At 40.2% G+C, this 17,826-nt stretch overlaps 1 protein-coding gene across 4 annotated transcripts in view; it reads right to left on the bottom strand.

Moving 5' to 3' along the window:
- The window catches only part of LOC140662844 (protein trachealess-like), an 84,358-nt gene extending 69,070 nt beyond the window's left edge, over positions 1-15,288 (bottom strand). For all 4 annotated transcript variants that reach the window (XM_072886499.1, XM_072886500.1, XM_072886501.1 and 1 more), the window contains exon 1: positions 14,353-15,288. In XM_072886499.1, coding sequence (XP_072742600.1) covers positions 14,353-14,648 — 296 coding nt within the window. In that variant the 5' untranslated portion in view covers positions 14,649-15,288. The remainder of the gene's footprint in view (positions 1-14,352) is intronic.
- Positions 15,289-17,826: the final 2,538 nt, after the last annotated feature.

Raw genomic sequence — 17,826 nt, 5'->3', positions numbered from 1 at the left:
ACATACGTTAAGTTTTTCTCCCTCTATTGGCCCAGAGCGGGGACACGAAAAACGACTGATTAATCGAACCAACACGGGAACATTCTTGCTCTGGGATATATAAAAAGAAAGAGAGAAAGAGAGAGAGAGGGAGGAGGGGGGAGGGGAGGACGAAAGAGAAAGAAAGAGAGAAAGAGAACCAGTAGAGTAGCGGGGCGACAGCCTGTCCACCACACCCTACATTCGCGCATCTGCGTCCGCGAACGGAGAGAGAAGCGGAACGAGAGAAAAAGTCCTGGTCGGTATATACCATCGCGGGGAGTTCCACCGATCTCTTTCGTCTTGGACGAAAACCGGAATGCGCGTTTCTTAGCGCGGTCGAGATATGTTCCGAACTTACAATTAACGCGGCGCAATAGCGTACGACGCGGCAAAAAACGCGGCTTGTAATGCGCGCGTACATTACGTCGCCGCGTGTATAACGCCTAATTTGGAAGGGATATCTCGCGCAACTCTTTTTCATCGTACGATAATTGCCAAGATATCGCGATCGAGATACAATCTCGTTAGTTTGACTTGTTAGAATGACTTTTCCTCGTGTTTTTCTCGTATGCATATGTTAAACGTCATTAGCTCATGGTCGCATTATGATCGTATGTTTACATCATATCTGTGACATGAAGAAAGCTGACGACTTTTTGAGCCACAATTCTTTCTATTATACCGATTTGTTTATAACTTTATATCTAAAAGTATTATGTTTTACAAATATTGCAATTATTCAAATATTTTATATGCATGATGTACAAACAAATATGTACATAATCGTTAACAAACAATAGAATAAATACATAATTTATCATCTTCATTGTATTGTACAGAAAGGGTCATTAATGTTTTTACACATGAATTTACGCACATACATTTTCCATATATGTATACAAAATATATAAATGTATTGATATGTGCATAAATTCTTTTTTAAAAGAATTAATGACGCTTTCTGAACATGTACGCAATTAATTTATTATAGACGAGCGAAGATAACAAGTGTCTCACCTCGGTACTTATGCAGGTATGTATCCGGCATCTCGATTTAATTTGTTTAATATATTAATAATTTTTACGTATAGAACATTTTATAGAATTATTGTAGAATTTTCAAACGTTTAAAATCTGATTAAAAAATGTTAAAAAAATCGTCGATGAACAAAGTAAGCAGCATGAACTTGGTGTCTCGATTTGTTTCGATTTGTTCCGTTTTTTTGTTTAATAGCTAGAAATATTTATTTAATCAAGAACTCTAGAACTATTCGAAACAAAACCAGATCCCTTTCAAATTAATGAGTTTCCACAAAGTGAGATGCCAATTTCACACACACGGTTGACTGTTCACAATTGAAAGCAAAATTGTCAAAAAGAGAATTTTCGAAAAAATTTTCGGAATCCTAACAAAATTCCATGAGACTTTCCTGATTTTCTCAGATACAAAAGAAATCCTTGAAAATTCCAGGTTTTCCTTGTTTTTCCAGGGAGTTATCACCCTGGTAACGCGACAAGATTTATACCTTGTTAACGACTCGCATGTTTATTGTTTTGTAAAAGAGGGATGGGATGTCCGAGCAAGTAAAAGGATAACAAAAGTTTAAAGGTTGCGTTACTTCAAAGACTATATAGAAACGACATGTAAGAAGGAATCAGACAATAAAGAAAGTGTAAAGGGAGAGAGGATATTACGTCTTACATACTACCGTTCTCCCGCGGATAATTTCAACGATGTAACGAAAGCTAAGTCGTTGCAGCGGTGTCGTAATGCCAGGTGTTATGTTGTCGCGTCGAGTCATAAAATTCAACCTGTTAACTTCTGATTGATTCTCTCGCGGTCACAGTCATATATTACAAGTTTAATATTAAATTCCAAACGTCACATGCGTAATAGTTTTCACTTATTGTTAGTTCCATTTTCATCGCTTCATCGCATTTTTATACTCGTCCAATTTCGTAAATGAATTTATCGAGTTTATCTCTAAGTCTGATTTTACTTGCATGCAAAAACATTTTTAATAAAATAGATACATAGGACAACATTGAATCGCGTTGCATAAGTACAAAATAGCTCTTGGGCACAATAAATATTAATTTATATTGTATATAAGAGGTTTCGTCATTTTTACATTTTCTTGTGAAAAAACTCAAAGAATTATTGTTAATAACTATCATAAAGCTTAATATGACTTAATGTAAAAATTGAAAACAATGTTGTGAAAAATTGTGTGATAATCTTTGTACATGGAAAAAATTTTACGCGTGAAAATTATATTAGATAATATTATTTATTCCTAATATAATATATTGTAAAGTTTTATTTTATTCAAAATTTAAAAAAAGTTATGTTTAAAAGACTATTGTATATGTGTCCAATTTTCTCTTAACATATTAAAAAAGAACAGTATATTTTCACGATATATTAAGATAATTTATTGTTTTATAATTTGTCTTTTTATGCGGAAAAATTCAACTTTTTTTATAAAACGCCGAATCTTTATGAGAAGGATATATATTACAATTTTTGAATTGTTATAAAATTACCAGCTAAATCTAGATTTATTGTTTTTATGTTGAAACAAATGGAGATGTGCCTAAATTATCTTAGGTAGCCTCCGAAAAGTGTGACTGCGAACTATGTACTTTTGCGAAGCTCGTGACTCAAAATATCGTGATACGGGCGAGACGCATAAATTGGAAATTGATCAGGAAGAAGAAGAGGAAGGAGCAGAGGATGCTGTAGCATCTCATCCGTAACGCCATGATATCGGCGAGAGGTGTCGCTGGGTTTAAATAGAAGCTTCGGGAGTTGCGCGAGTGGCAAAAAAGGCGTTTGGAAAAACACGAGATTTCAATTAAAGCGACAAGCTTAGTAATGAGACACTCTGGATTTATTGGTTCGAAAACCATGGCGCCTAAATGTCTGCGTGTAGTGTTCGCTCGCTCGGGAGCACGCGCGTATTAAGCGATGCGTGCGTGCGTGCGTGCATGCGTGCGTGCGTGCGTGCGTGCGTGCACGCGCGCGTGGCCGAGGTTTAGGGGGCCCCGTCGCGGATCTACGATACGTTCGCAGAACCGGCTCATTTGCATCGGATCGAAATTCGTTACTCTTTCGCGAGATAATCACGCCGTCTTGAAACCGTTTACGAAAAGCTGTCTTTCAATTTAATTCTCATATGTCATCGTTGATATGGATTTAAAATTCCCTTGAAAAAGATCGATTTTTCGGTAAAACATTATTTGCCGCGAGAAATACATGTATATATATATATATATATGCATATAATATATATTTTATTAAAAGAAAAGAACTTTGAATTTCAAGCCGACAATAAATTAATTATTTACACCAAGTTTCAGAAATTAAAAGAAATGAAAAAATTCACAAAACTTTATAAACAATAAATACATAACGATTTGATACGCGGCAAAAAAGAAAAAAAAAAAAAGATTGCGATAGCGCGAAACATGCAAGTGTGAAAGAAGCCACAAGATCCGTCTCGGTGCGATTAATCGTTCATAACATTGTCTCGTGAATGTAACTCACAGTAGGTATTCTCCAGCGTAGTACGTAAAAGCATTCGTAGCACATAATCGGGGAAATTATATACGTCGTTACCGTCGTCTTTACATTCACGTGGCGTTTTCATCTGGAGCTTATTCCTTCACGGTGCATCGATTAACAAGCTTCTTATCTCGTTTAAGGATTTTTATGGTAAAAGTTATGGCTCGAGTATCGCTGTCAGTGCAAGAAGACGAAGGAATAAAGAGAGAGAGAGAGAGAGAGAGAGAGAGAGAAAGAACGAGCGAGGGGAGGGAGGGATGGATGCAACGTCGGCAAACGCGTCTTAAAGACACCGATCCTGGAGTAATCGTCTTTCGTTGCCCGGGCCCCGATAAAAACGCCACGATACGAATCGGCGCGGCGGTTCACCGGCGATTAGCTTCGGGCTACGAATCTCTCGTCCCACATTATATCATGTAATTTTTATCGAATCTCCAATATGATCTCAGTGCCTATATCGTGGAAATTATGCACAAAAACTTATCATCATTTATATCCCTCGTGAGCTTATCGATTGCCGCGCTCAACGATGACCATTTCGCGAAAACACTAGCATCCACGCGATTTTTCTGCCGCACTCTCGTGAGTAAATTGAAACGCAATCTCGTCCAAAAACTCTGGAGAGTTTTTTTTTTTTTTTTCTTTTTCCCGACGTCGCGTCGTCATTATCTCGTTACACGCCTATTAGACACACGCGTGCATTTATTTTTAATTATGCAGCTAAAGAGCACGCACATGTAACGGCTAATCGCGAGTACGTATCTAGCGATTTATTGCCTTTTCCGCTGCGGATGACGTGCTTCCATCCGAATTGCCGTGAACGCCGGCATCGATCCCAAAGAGCCAGCGACTACCCGCTGCGGGCCCGCCACAGCTCGTCCCGTTACGCAGTGGTGGCACTGCGTATGGGAGCCTTTCTTTCGCAAGAACGAGTCTTCGTTCCCCGAAGGATCGCTGATTCGCTGATTCGCCGATTAAATTGAAAATGGCAAAGCTAATTGCGCTGCGTCTGTATTATTCATCGGTTCCATCATTCGTGTTGGTTTCGGTATTTTATCAATGCGACAATTTCATATTCAACGAAATCAAGAGAGAGAGAGAGAGAGAGAGAGAGAGAGAGAGAGAGAGAGAGAGAGAGATCATAACAATTTAAGCTATAAGTTAATAAAATTGTTGAAATTATTAGATACATATATTTAAATTGATTTCTGAATTATACAGTCTTTATAGATGTATTATATCATATGTTGTTATTAAAATATGTCGAAGGTGCATTTTTTACGTCATAATTAAATCGGCTTTACGTTTGCACCCGTACAATTACATACGTGTACGTACTGACGGTAATAGATGGTATGTCCCGTCGACGTGTAGTGCCGCCCACGTGGTCACTTGACCTCCCTACGCCTCCGTATCTCTTAGTTAACCTTATCAACTCGATTCAACTCGATTCTAACCGGTGCCGACTCACAGTTTGCTAGTGCGTAACTGACGTATAGGCGACACACGAGCGTACATGTATTTTTTTTCCTCTTATTCTCTCGTTATAACATCATTAATTTCGAATACGTTGAGTTATACAAAGTGGACAATGATTAATTTAATTAAAATATTCCAAGATTTCCAAGATTTCCTAGAGTTCATTCTCGCATTACTATTCATCAGCTCTGTTTATATTGGTAATTTTATTTAAATACGAGCTTGCACGGATCTTTTTCAATACCGTATGTCAGATAGCAACCTAATAATTTATTCGATAAAAAAAATATTTCGCTATAATTTACTTTAAGATGAAAGTACATCGTCGGACGCACAGTTGCGCCGTTCAGATATCGTATAGATATGCAAAACGCGAAGATCTCACTCGCGTGCACCCACCCTCCGCACAGAGGTCGAAGGGTCGTGTATCGATCTAATAGTAATGAGCTCGAGATGTGTCGGAAGATTTTGAAATATACATTATGCCGGGATTATGGTTATGCATGCGGGAAAGGCGCTGAGAGTATTTTTCTTTTGATATACCCTTCTCGCGCCCGCGAAGCATCTTCGTAGCGGCGACGGATGAGATTTGAATAAAAGTATCCGGCAGGGCATGGTCTCCTCTCCTCTCCTCTCCTCTCCTCTCTTCGAGTCGCGAGTCGCCCCGTTGGGGCTTGATTCGCTAGCTACTTTTTACAACTGCGCGGTCTCATTAAATATGTATAGATTCGCGCCCCGCGCACGTTCCCCCAATTTTTCGTCCCCCGCCTACCCCACCTCCCGATGATATAACCGCATCAACGATTACTAGAAACATATGTTTTAAAGATTACCTGCAACCGAATACACTCTGCTTTACTTTATTCATATTTTCGATGAACAATTTCAAGCTTTATTTCATCATTTTTGTCCGAGATAATTAATTTGGACATTTTCATAAGAAAAAAAAAAAAAATTAATTATGAGGAATGCTAAAAATATGTTTTTTTTTTAAATTTTCTAAATAAAACGTACGACAAAGACGTTTTATCGACTATACGCAAAGTGCAAACAGCGTGGAAGGATAACGACTCCTGATCTATGTACTCTAATCCTAGTCCATCCCCTCGGGTCTGCGCGACCCGGATTAAACTATAGGCTCGTATCGACATCGGTCTCTCTCTCTCTCTCTCAAGGAGGCTACTGGTGTTCGAATACCAGTTAATCGCGGCAAGTGGTCTAGCGTAACCATTGATATTTTCATACTGCCCGCGGCTGATCGTAGTAGACCCGATATTAGTCGCCTAGTCGACGATTTTAACGCGTTATCCAGGTAGCGGAGCTACAATTTCGCGTAACTCGTTCAGGGTTAGGTAAAGATACTATTAGATAACTGATAAATCAACATGGTTTACCTCTTCTTTCTCCTCCTTGTTAGAGGTGAAAATATTACGGAATAATGATGATAACTATCAATGTTTTATTGAAAATTATTTCTATCATAGATAGAGATAATGTATATACAGAGTTCTAATCGCAAACATCTGCGAATTAAGGAGCAATATCAACGGTGGTTTCATTTCTTCGCGGAACAAATGACCCGCGAGTTATCACCCTGAGAGTTCGACCCTTCCATTTAAAAAATGTAAATTCGTTAATGCAAGTAATGGGGGCGTGAAAATTTGTTCGCTCTCTCCCTGCCAGTTTCTCCGTTTCTTTCTCTCTTTCTCTCTTTTTCTCCTCGATTCTGCGCGCCGCACCCTATTACCTGAGACTATTATCCAATACAAAAAATCAAATAAAGTATGCTAAGTTACGCTTCGAAGACTTTGGGGAGCTCGAAACTGCCGAGGGGTCGTAGAAACATTTTTTTTACTCCGTTCCCCCGACGTGTAGCGTCAACACCCGCGCTTTCGGCTTCTAGTCGCGCCGTTTCCTCGTCGCCTATTAACTTCCAACAGGCTGTAACAATGAGACGTTGCCGAAACTTTTCTCGCAATTTATATCGTTACGTCGCCGAAGGAAATTCAGTCTATCAATTTGATCGCTTCGATTGTCTCGCTGCGACTGCATTTTTCTTTTTTTTTTTTCTTCATTTCAAGAAAGATTATTTTATGTATTTTTGTTGAAAAAACGACTGTCTCTAATAAGGTGCATTCCGGAGAGAGAGAGAGAGAGGTCAGGAAGAGATTTCGTATTCTAGTATATTTCCGTGATTTAATGACGTATACGTAAAATACGTACCGTAAAACGTACGGTAAGTCCGCGTTAAAGCCCCGAGGTTCGTGATGTTGCAAATTGCATAAGATCGAGCATAAGCTGAACGTATACCGTTTGTGGCTCCTCCGACGAGCAGAACCGACGCGGTGGTGGTGGCGGCGGCGGCGGCGGTATCAGTAGCCTGTTCTTATCCGCTGATCCGCATCTACATTATTAAACTTGATTGGAGGCCAGGCCAATTCCCGCGCGAAAACGACTTATTGCAGCGTGGCGTAGTGTGTCTGGACGTTAGACCATTATATAGGAAAGTGCTGTTTAACGATTCGAAAAAATTCAAGTTAAAGCCCGATAATGGAAGAACGTTGTCTATTTTCGAAAAAAAAAAAAAAACATCCAAGTAATTATTATTATTAATTTTTTTGTAATTGCGAGATATTTTTTCGTAAGAGGAACATTTATTATCCATAACAGTTTTCTCTTTTGAGATCATTTTTTTATTCGAGCAACGAGATATACGGTGTGAATATTACAGACAAGGTAAATAAATCGTTATCACACTTTCTAAAAATTACGTACATGATGTATATACGATACGCGGTTTCAGGCGCGAGAATCACGTTTGATATCTATCCTAGCATTAGTTGCATAAGAGAGTGTAATAAGTTTCACGTAATGCGCATGCAAAAAGATCACGAGCCGACGCCTGGGAAACACAACGCTAGAGAAGAATCTAAAAAAGCGTCGTTTTACGCTTCAGGTAATATCATCGAATATAATGGAATATAATGGAATCGATGGACGGTTGTACAGTCAGTTTACGCGGGACGGATAAAATCTCGATCGTTGTGCAAGAAAATCGAGCAATCCAATTTCTCTCTCTCTCTCTCTCTCTCACACACACACACACACACACACATATATATATATATATATATATACATTGTTTTAAGGATGACGAAGGAAAAAGTTGGAACAAATCGTCGTCTTGCGTTCGAAAGGGACGAACGTAATAAATCGTTGAATGAAAATGCGCGGCGCGGACGTGTTGGCGAACAGGATCGATGGAAAGAATAGGAAATGATTTTTCGAAATAAGCTGTGTAATTGCTTTCGAGTCGGACGTGCGTCCGCGTCCAGCGTTAAATGAAGTTCTCATAAAGAATTCGCGCGAGCGCGCGAGTACCTATATCGCCATGCTAAATTCCGTACCGCGTGGCGGCCTTGATACACCGAATGCATTGAAATAAAACGTATCAAAGTAGCGTGCAAGAGACGTCGGGCTCTCCTCCCCCTCCCTCTCCGTCGCTTTTTTCAATGGGCGTTTTTCAAACTAATTAAAGTGGATATTAAATCACTTCTGCGCCACACACACACACACCTTTAGGATTCATTGATGTACGACCTATTAATTAACGTTTTCGATGCTATAGAATATCTCCCAAAGAGATTTCCGAAATATATTTTTGATCGTAAATCGTTACGCGAATTTTGCGTTACAAGAAATATGAAAAACGTTAGAATAATACTTATCAAATAAATTATGAATATATTAAAACGGAGGAGAGGAGGAAAGGGGTATATATATATATATATATATATATATATACTTTCCGAGTGTGTTTTGCTCGTTCCAGCGAAATATTTGACGCATAGTACCATCATCAGAGAACACGTATTAAGCCTATAAACGTGCTTATAACTAATAATCGTTGCAGGATTGGCAAGATAATGTAAGCTGATGGGGCAAAAAAAAAAGCAAAAAGAAACGTCTAACGCCGGTGGAATTCGCTAGCTAAAGAAGGCTGAAAAGGATTAAAAGAACAAAGCTTGTCCTCGTGTGCTTTTTACGTCGCACAAACGGGTTGCGTACGATCGACGCGCGACCCAATCATTACCGCGAGCGTATTATATAAAAATCTTTCTCGTGTAGAAGAGATTATCGTTTCTTTCGTCGCGTTTTTCTCGATCGATACAATTCTGGTGATGATACGTGCTCGCTAAAATTATCACAATTAATTTTTTGGAAATATTATTAAAGTCATACCTCTATACGTATACGAGGGTGCGTTCGTATAGGTTTGTGGAGCGTATACGTTGGTGTGCTGGCGTTTTACGCTCGCACGAGCGAGCGAGCGCGTCGGGTGACGTCGCGCACGAGACGGACGACGGCGCGGCGCGCGGTTATAGCCAGCGAGGAAGAGACGAGAGAAAGAAAGAAAGAAAGAAAGAAAGAGAAAGAGAAAGAGAAAGAGAAAGAGAGGAGAGAGAGAGCGAGGAAGGAACGAGGGCCTCGGGCGAGTTGTATAATATGAACGCGCCGCGCCGGAGTTTCGGCAGGCTATAATCAATTCTGATTGCAGTCCAGCGGATCGCAGCGCGATCCACTGGCCGATAGCCGAGAAAAAAGTCAGCGCTTCCAACTACCGGGCTGCCACGGTGGTATAGCCGAAGAAGCAAGGGAGGACAGAGCGAAGGGACAGAGATAAAGTAAGGAATAAGCAGGAGAAGAGAGGGACGCTACGCGCGAAAGAGACACCGGAGAAGAGAGTAAAAAAGGGGGGGAGAGTATAAAAGCAAGGGAGAAACCGGTGAAACCGAGAGGGAGACAAGGGAGAAGTACCGGTGGGTGGTTGGAGGAAAGAAAACATAGAGAAGAAACGAGTTTTTCGACACGAGTTCGGAAGGGGGGCGAGGGTGCGAGAGTAATCTCGGTGTTGCTATCGTCTACGAAATTCGTCTACGACTCGCGGGACGAAAAGTCGCGAGCGGATATAAAAACACGCAACATTTATCGTTATTTATCGATGGGTCCTGAGTCCGAGACTAGCCACCAGAAGGTCCCGGGTCCCAAACTGTCGTTCTTTGCCTCGGCTTGCTCTCTCTTCTATATTCAAGATCAATCTCTCTTCGCGCAATCCGCAGTTTTCACGCTTTGTAACGGATTACTTTGCACATACAAAGAACTCGCGAGAGCAACGATATCGTACTCGAATTAAGTGCTCTAGAGTCTCGCATGCGTATAAGGGTTCCATAAGGGCAAAGACCTCGCGCTAAACTATGCATGCCTCTGGCCTCGGATCCAATCAGGGTTAGGGGCAACGTTGTCCCGTCGAGAGAGAATAAGAGAGAGAGAGAGAGAGAGAGAGAGAGAGAGAGAGAGAGACGGAGAAAGAGATTCGTGATATTTAAACTTCCGTACTGGGAAAAAGCTCTTAAAATGATAGAAATTATCCCTCGTCGAGAATTTACCGTCTAATCATTCGGCATTACATTTGTTCAGCTTATTAAAAATAAACGTACTCGAGAGAGACGCTTGAAGAGAAGAGCTTGCGGGGCGCTGCACTTGTCTATCGTGATCAATCGGGGAAGACGCGCGCGAGATAAAATTCCCGGCGATAAGAGAGAAAAAAAAGCCCAGAGTCCACATCGGTGGCGGATATGTAATGTGCGAGTAACTCCGGCAACAACCTTGACTCGCCGCAAGCCATACTCGCGCGCGCTTCTTATAATCCCTTGTGTTCGCGCGCGTCCGGCCCCATTAGTAGTTGGCTGACCCATCATTCAATAACGCTCTCAATGTCTGTGCGACCGTGTCTCTTCGTGTCTTCGGATACACGCGTATGCGTGACGCGGCGATAATTAGACCAAATTTCCGCGCGAGAATAAACGCGGAAAGGCGTTCTTCTCGGGTCCCGTGAAATTTTTTAAATTACCTCTAACATATATATATATATATATATTTGAAAATTTGTCTCTCGATATTTATGCGATTAATAATATGATTAAATATATAACGAGAGTATATATATTGAAATTTTATTAAAAATTTAACGAGATATTTTGTCATCATCGCTTCGCTATATTATGAGCGAAATTTTGATATAAAGTTACGTCATGGAATAACGCATGCGAATATATCAATGTATTCTAGGGGAGTCTTTCAATGTTAAGAGACGAGTGTCATTGAGATGTTGCGTGTATACGATTTAATCCAAGTGTTATGTCTACGAATGAATAATTCGTGTCAGAATTATACGCATCGAGAGATTACGATATTAAATATTATCTTTGATTTGAAACATTACGTGCACATGCTGGCACATTCTGCGATAATGGATTCTTTATTATTATTTCGATACTACTAATTATAAGCATATGACAATCTTCTCAGATGACAACTTTTTTGAAGTCATAAGACACAAAATTTTATTGATTTGTATTTTACACTGAAAAAATAACTTTAATCGTTACGAATATAAATGTTATATCGGGGCTTGAGAGTATGTAGCTAACAATAAGAGATACGCATTTATACAATTCCGAATTATGAATAGCATTGACCGAGAGACATTCGTTTTTTTTTTCTTTTTTTTTTTTGTCGCGAAAAAAGGTTTGAAACAAGTAAAGAATTTCTAAAGAATCAATGGAAAATACCCTACTCTTTTGTAACAAATGATTCGGAACGGCCGCTAACGCTCGACTCGACAAGCAAACGCTACTTCTTATTCATATCGATGCCAATCGGCGTCAAATGCTACACGAGTTTATGTTAAATTATCATCTCTGTGGTAATACCGACTGTTTTACCGGAATTCCTCGAACTGACAGGCACAAAGTAAGATGATTTTTCGAAAATAAATCAAAATCAAAATCAAAAAAAATTCATTATAACGAGCAGTTTTCATTCGCACTTTTAAATTTGCATATCTACATCTTTTTATGTATATTTGTCTAGAAATATATAATTTGCCAAGATCGATTTTATAACGCGTCATGGCGATAACACGCGACAGGTCGCGTGGTACGATGTGAATCACTCATGACATAATCGGTCAATGAATCGTGCTGAGAACGGTCACCTATTGATTTCGCTACTCGAGGATGGAATCAAATGATAGAGTTAAAAATCACGACGATCAAAACACACTTTGTTTCTCAAGCGGCGTCGCATGGGAAACGTCGAAACGTCAATGTCATTCACGCTATGTCTGTCACCGCCTTACGTACGCGGTGTCCAGAAATTAAGATTCAAATTCGTGAAAACAGAGATTTTTCCTATGTGTGCGTGTAGATGTGTGAGTAAACGTATATTTAAAAAATTATAAAATAAATATCAATTGTCTTTTTCATTCTCTTACTAATCACATGTATCAATATTTTATTTATATATAGTGATTATATATAAATATAAAAATATAGGTATTACATGCATATTTACATTTATTTACTTATTTAGTTATTAAAAAAAATTTCCATATCTCGAAATATAAAGAAAAGGTTAGCGGTCTACAAGACCAGATATAAAGAAAATAAAGAAATTTTTTATTTCGTCTCTTGCAAAGAAATCGCGTAAATTTATTCAAGTACTGTACGCATCGCGGATTTCGGAACACCCTTTACAGGCTTTCTTCGTTACGATGACCGTTGTGATTATACGTTTTATAAATACAGAGCGACAGACGTTCCTACTAGTTGCTCCGACATCGAAAGCACGACAGACAGGATAATTGATAGCGGAATGCTAATAACTCGTACGAGGCAGGCATTATAATAAGTTTTTTGCCCGGCGTGTGCCCCGCATCTAGCGTATTCTCGCTCCCCTCGCGATATGTCACGAGTGTTCTTTCCGGTGCTTATTAGCACGTAATTTGCTTACTTCAGTATCGACGTTGTCGCTAACGATTAATCGACACGAGATTTTTTTACGAGTATCATTCTTTCTAGTTAGAGCGATACAAATCTCCGTTTATCATTCAAAAATAACTGTAACACGCACGTAAACGTTTGTATTACGTGTAAGATTAATAGCTCTATATATATATATATATTAACATTTGTACAGTTTACGAATTAAAATTAATATTTCTTATAAGATCGATTTAATCACTCTCAGATTACAGAATCGACCGATTTGTAATAGTTTTAAATCTTTTGCGTAGAAATGTATAAGTGTAGGAGAGTGTTATTTTATGTGATTAAAATAAAAATATATTTTTAGGTAAAAAAAAATGCAAGGAATAAACGCGATCAAAGAATCAAAATTAGATGGACATGTATGTAGGCGAGAGTTTCGCGTGCGCATTTTGCCCAGATAAATTAGTAATTACACGTGTTACGGAGTGAAAAAATCTTAATACAATTTGCCAGGGTATTAAGCGCACGAAGAGTGTAATTACAAGATACTGTTCTTACGCGTTGCTTTCCTCCGAGTGATTATATATCGCGGCATACGGGCATGGAGAGTGTTAATAATTGCGGTGGACGATGGAAAGCGTATGTGTATCCGTATTAAGAAAGAATGACATTACCGTGTTTTGAAATGACAGGCTTCGATATCATTAATCTCGTCGCGTTAGATTGGCATTTTTAATTTATATATGTGCATATAATTACATCATTTTTTTATAAAGCAATTTTTGAAATTTTCATCAATAGATTATCCTTATGTCAAAAATTATATTAATTTTATAAATTATAATCACAACAAAACGTGTATGGATTTGTAGACGTCTGAGCCGAGAGAATATTAACAGAATACTCTACATATGTAGATTAAAAAATATCTAGTACTTTTCCAAGTATTTGCTTAAAGTGGGTAAACATGGGAGTACTTCCCCAGCGAAGAAATATTTACTAGGCAAATATCTGAGGCTAAGACAAGCGACCTCTTCATTTGCCAGTGCATCTAGACAGGACGGTAGATGCAACGGCATCAGGCTTCGCTGTAATAAACTTTTCGTCATTCTTCTCAGTCTTTGAAGGCTACTCTCGACTGCATCAAAGTGCAAATACAATGTCATATATTTAAATCACTTTTTTTATCAGAGTTTTATAATTATAGTTTGATCAGATATCGCATAAATAATTCACGAATATATACAAAAAGTATACTCACAGCGAAAAGAATAAACTTGATGTTATCGTGTAAATTGTAAATGATTAAAGTTACCGTTCTACTCTGTCTTAAATCAATCGAAATTACCAAGATTAAGGGAATTAAGAGGAGTAAGAGCGGGGGAGGGGGAGGGGGAGGGGGGAGGGAGAGGGAGCTATCTTCGAAAGGCGGAAAAAGCGCGTGTTACTAACCTGGTAGGGAAATAGGGGAATCCCTGATGGACATGTAAGTCCATGGGCATCGCGGGATGAGCGGGCCCATGATGCGCTGCAGTAGGCACGTACTCGCCACCCGCCGACATAGGGGGTTGCATCATACCCGCGGCGGCGGCCGCGTGGTGACCCGCGAGCATGGCCCCCCAATGGAAACCAGGTGCGCCTGGCATCGCCGACGGATGCTCCAACTCGAGGGCACGGTGACTTCCGCCGGCACCACCGACGATACCACCCCCGGCTGCGCCTCCGGCACTTCCGCCCCCGCGGTGCATCCGCCACCCTTCCACCACGAATGTCGATGGTATCTCCGTCGTCTCGGTCGATCGCGCACTCTTTTTTTCCTCTTTCTCTCTCTCTCTCTCTCTCTCTCTCTCTCTCTCTCTCTCTCTTTTTTCGTTTAGAAAGATTACAATAATTTGCGAATCAATATAGAATTCACTCAAACGTTACTAATCCACTTGTACACTGTGTACGTGCCGCGTATCACTCTCGCACCCTCACCCGCGCCCGTACCACCCGCGCCGGTACCCGGGACAGGCCGCCGGCGGCCTTTTCCCGTCGACGAACGGGAGGGCCTTTCGATTCGTCGCGGACTTCTCGACAACCGCAGCATCGACCACCGGTCCTTTAATCGCGCGTTACGCAGTACTCCCGTGGACGCTGCATGAGCACCATGCGGCGAGTCGCGACGTGACAGCTGGTGACTCTGAGAACGGCGGCAACGCGACGACGGTAGCGGCGGCGGCGGCGGCGGCGGCGGCGGCGGCGGCGGCGGCGGCGGCAGCGGCGCGACGGATGCTGCGGGGGAGACAGGTGTCCGCGCCGTAGTAGTGTATCCTCTGGCGAGCCGCTGCAGCCGGACGGACCCGAACAGTGGCGCAGCCTTTAGCTCGGCCATGAATGACGCGCCGTATTCCGAGTTACTTGACGGAGGCGGAGCCTCGGCCTACTCGCGCCCACGTGACACCTCCCGCCTCCATTCCCTCTCCTCTACGTACCCTCTTTCCTCCCCTCTCGTCACCCTGCCGAAGACCCTCTTCGCTTCACCCTCTCGCGACCACGTGCGCGCGCGCCCGAGTGTGTTATCTCCTCTCTTTCGGAGGTTGTTGTTTCCTTCCTGCATCCCTCTCCGCGGGTCCATCGAATTCTCGCTCCGCGTTGGTATCACCGAGAATACATTCCATGTGTATTCTCTCATGTCTCAATATTTAATCTGTGTATATAATTCAAATATTTGTAGATGGTCAGAGAGTGATTAAATGATGATACATTTATTAGGAGTTATGGAATGCGTTGATAAAATGCGTGTACGTGTCATTTGTTTGGATACGGATTCTAGAAAAGATACTTGATGAAAAAGAGAATCGAGCTGATACGGAGAAAGCTAGTTATCGGGAAAATGAATATTCGATCCTCTTCCACCTTACCTTCCTCACGCATAAGAGAAACGTTGACCACGCGCGGAACAAACAAGCGGATCGACGAAAGAGACGTAGAGACGCACGCTCGTTTTGGCGTAACACTTGTTGAGTCACTTCGCCCCCTCGCAGCCGACTAAACGCGTCCCTTAGTGGACGTTTCATAAATGACGGCGAGGGGGGGTTTCGAATGCGAACTTTACTATTCATTTGCACGATCGACCGAGGAAGAAATTTTAGCTCGTCTTTACGTATAACTAATTATTTCATATTGTACACGATATTATGTCGAATTTCACTGACAAATTTTTATTTTGTCAAATAATGAGGGAAACAATAATATACATGTAATTATTACAAACGTATAGTGCTTGATAATCATTTAAATCATGTAAAATATATTATCACTGTAATAATAACTGATTAAGAAAAAGAATTTAATACATTTTCTCTGTCTGTCGCTGTTTTTTTAATTCTCGACCGTCGACAAATTATCGCACGACAATTGTGTTACTCTTCTTAGAGGGTTTCGAAATTATTACTTCTAATCAGGGATTCGCCGCGCGAATGGTAAATAAAAGCGACGCCTGTAACGTATACATTAAATCAGCTGGAGTTACGTCAACCCCTCAAGTTGTAACCGGTCTACTACTATAAAAAATTTAATCAAAATGCCCTCTTGGTAATTTACAGCTCGCCCAGCCTCTCAACCCTTGCCAGCCAAGGTGACTCTGGCTGGTGGGTGGAGAAGCTACCTCGCCTTGCTTAAGTAAGCCGAGTTGAAGGGCTGGGTGCAAGACGATAGAGAGGAAACAAACGAAAGTAAGAAGGGACGGATAAACCCCGTAGGAGTCATAGAACGGCAGTACGATGCGGCCCATTTGCTCTTTTCCGTAAAAAATAATTCAGTCCTCGCTCGGTTTGTCGTTTAGGGTTCGTGAAATGGTTAAAGCTACAGCTCGAATTTGCCAATTAAACAATATTCGCATCAACGCTAAGAATTATTATTGTGCGTAGAGCATATATCGTAATAATAAAATCCAAAATATTTCCTTTCTTCTCCTCAAAAATATAATCTTTTCTTATTTATGTGAAAAATATTTGGTCCATTTTTTACAAAATAAATTGATAATATTATTAGCAATAAATTTAAATTAATTAATAACGATCGTTACAATATTATCAAGTGTGTACCTTCAACTGCGTGCATGTAAAATAACAGAATAGATAATAATATATGTGTAAGTAACGTTTTGATTTGTCAGGTACTTTGTACATATTATTATATTTCATGTGTATAAGGCAGATAAAATCGTGTCGTGTTCATGAATGAAATATGTTTAAAATTCATTACCTAAACAATTATTGTCTATATGTATTACAATCGAAACCGCGATTTAATTTGATCTAAATTGAATCTTTATTATTTTCTTGTGCCCTGTTCTAAGAAAAAATCGTTGCTCCAATATTTGCTCCAATAATATTATCAATTTATTATTAAAAAATGACACGATTAATAATATTAATAATATTAAATAAAATGCCATCATAATTTATATTATTTTACTTGATATTACTATAAATTATTAATATAAATCGAATATATTCGTCCGCGAACATTCGTTCTTTTGAGCGGCACGAATAATTTATTTACAACTTTGACTTTTTTATTGTTGTGAAGAGAAAGAACGCGGGAGAGTGAACGTCGTGATGCCATTAAGTAGATTCTCTTAAGCAGAAAAATTGTTTCGCGCTGGCCTACCTGTGGGTACAGGTGTGAGTCGTAATAACATAGTGAATGTGCCCTTTAACCTCTAATATCCCTACCTCGAGGCTGACTTCACTAAGGCCGCCGCAAACGGACGTAGGAACACGGCAATCATCGTACCTCTGTATCAATTGCAGGCGCATTATTATTGCGGATATACTTGGCGCTGCGTCGTATCATTGAACTTTCGGCAATACGCCGCAATATCGCAAATTGTTGTCAGGACTGGCGACATGTATTATTTTCGAACATTCGCACAAAATG

The sequence above is a fragment of the Anoplolepis gracilipes genome, chromosome 2, assembly GCF_047496725.1.
Source record: "Anoplolepis gracilipes chromosome 2, ASM4749672v1, whole genome shotgun sequence".
Taxonomy (NCBI): domain Eukaryota; kingdom Metazoa; phylum Arthropoda; class Insecta; order Hymenoptera; family Formicidae; genus Anoplolepis; species Anoplolepis gracilipes.
Note: the sequence above shows the minus strand (reverse complement) of the source record. Positions and strands in the feature narration are given on the sequence as shown.